The sequence below is a fragment of the Corvus brachyrhynchos genome, unplaced genomic scaffold (assembly GCF_000691975.1).
Source record: "Corvus brachyrhynchos isolate BGI_N302 unplaced genomic scaffold, ASM69197v1 scaffold692, whole genome shotgun sequence".
In the NCBI taxonomy this organism is placed as follows: Eukaryota; Metazoa; Chordata; class Aves; order Passeriformes; family Corvidae; genus Corvus; species Corvus brachyrhynchos.
Genome location: NW_008236762.1, coordinates 235,034 through 235,906, shown reverse-complemented (window position 1 = coordinate 235,906; position 873 = coordinate 235,034). Strand labels below are relative to the sequence as shown.

General features: G+C 68.2%; 1 protein-coding gene across 1 annotated transcript in view; it reads left to right on the top strand.

Moving 5' to 3' along the window:
• Positions 1 to 318: 318 nt before the first annotated feature.
• MAPK8IP2 (mitogen-activated protein kinase 8 interacting protein 2) overlaps positions 319 to 873 on the top strand; it is a 13,262-nt gene continuing 12,707 nt past the window's right edge. Inside the window, exon 1 of the mRNA XM_017727125.1 lies at positions 319 to 765. Within this exon, the coding sequence (XP_017582614.1) occupies positions 463 to 765 (303 nt within the window). The 5' untranslated portion in view covers positions 319 to 462. The remainder of the gene's footprint in view (positions 766 to 873) is intronic.

Below are 873 nucleotides of genomic sequence, written 5' to 3'. Positions count from 1 at the left end.
GCACCCCCGTTCCCTGGGAATGCGCTCAGGGCCCCTCCGGCTTCCCGGCCTCGGGGTGTCGCAGCCTGTGTCCCCTTTGTCACCCCCCGCCCTGCCCGTGTGACCCTCCAGTGACTCCCAGTACCTCCCAGTGACCTTCCAGTGACCCCCCCAACAGCACAGGTCACCCCAAACCTGGAGGGGGGGCACTGTCCCCTCCCCACCTCGGCTCCAGGGATTGTGCCGGGAATTTGGGACATTGGCGGTGGCCTTGGCACCTCCGCCCAGCTGGGTGGTGACAGCGGTGTGGTGACGTGTCCCTGTGGTTGTCCCGTGCTGGCACCCAGGGGTGACAGGGTTTGGTGGCATCTCCCTGCTGCTCCCAGAGGTGCCAGGGTTTGGTGGCATCTCCCTGGTGCTCCCAGGGGTGACAGAGTTTGGTGGCATCTCCCTGGTGCTCCCAGGGTTTGGTGCCACCCATGCATGGGCGGACGTCCCCGTGGTGCCACTCTGCTGTCACTGTGCCATCGGTGGCCGGCCGGGCTGTCCCTGAGCTGTGTCCCCACTGTCCCCAGGCCCCCCCAGGACATCAGCCTGGAGGAGTTCGATGACGAGGACCTGTCGGAGATCACGGACGATTGTGGCATCGGCCTCAACTACGACTCGGACCACTATGAGAAGGTGCCAGAGCCTGGTGGCCCGTGGGGACACCGAGGGGGCTGGGGGGACACTGGGCTGGCACAACTCACCCGCAGTGGGGCCACCTCTCCGCTGGCTCTCAGCCCGGCTGGGCGCTGAGGCAAAGGGGACGAGCCGGGCGTCCCTTGTCCCCTCTCGGCCACCCCTCCGGGGCTGGGGACGCTGCCACCCCCTCGGTGTCGCGGAGGGTGGCCC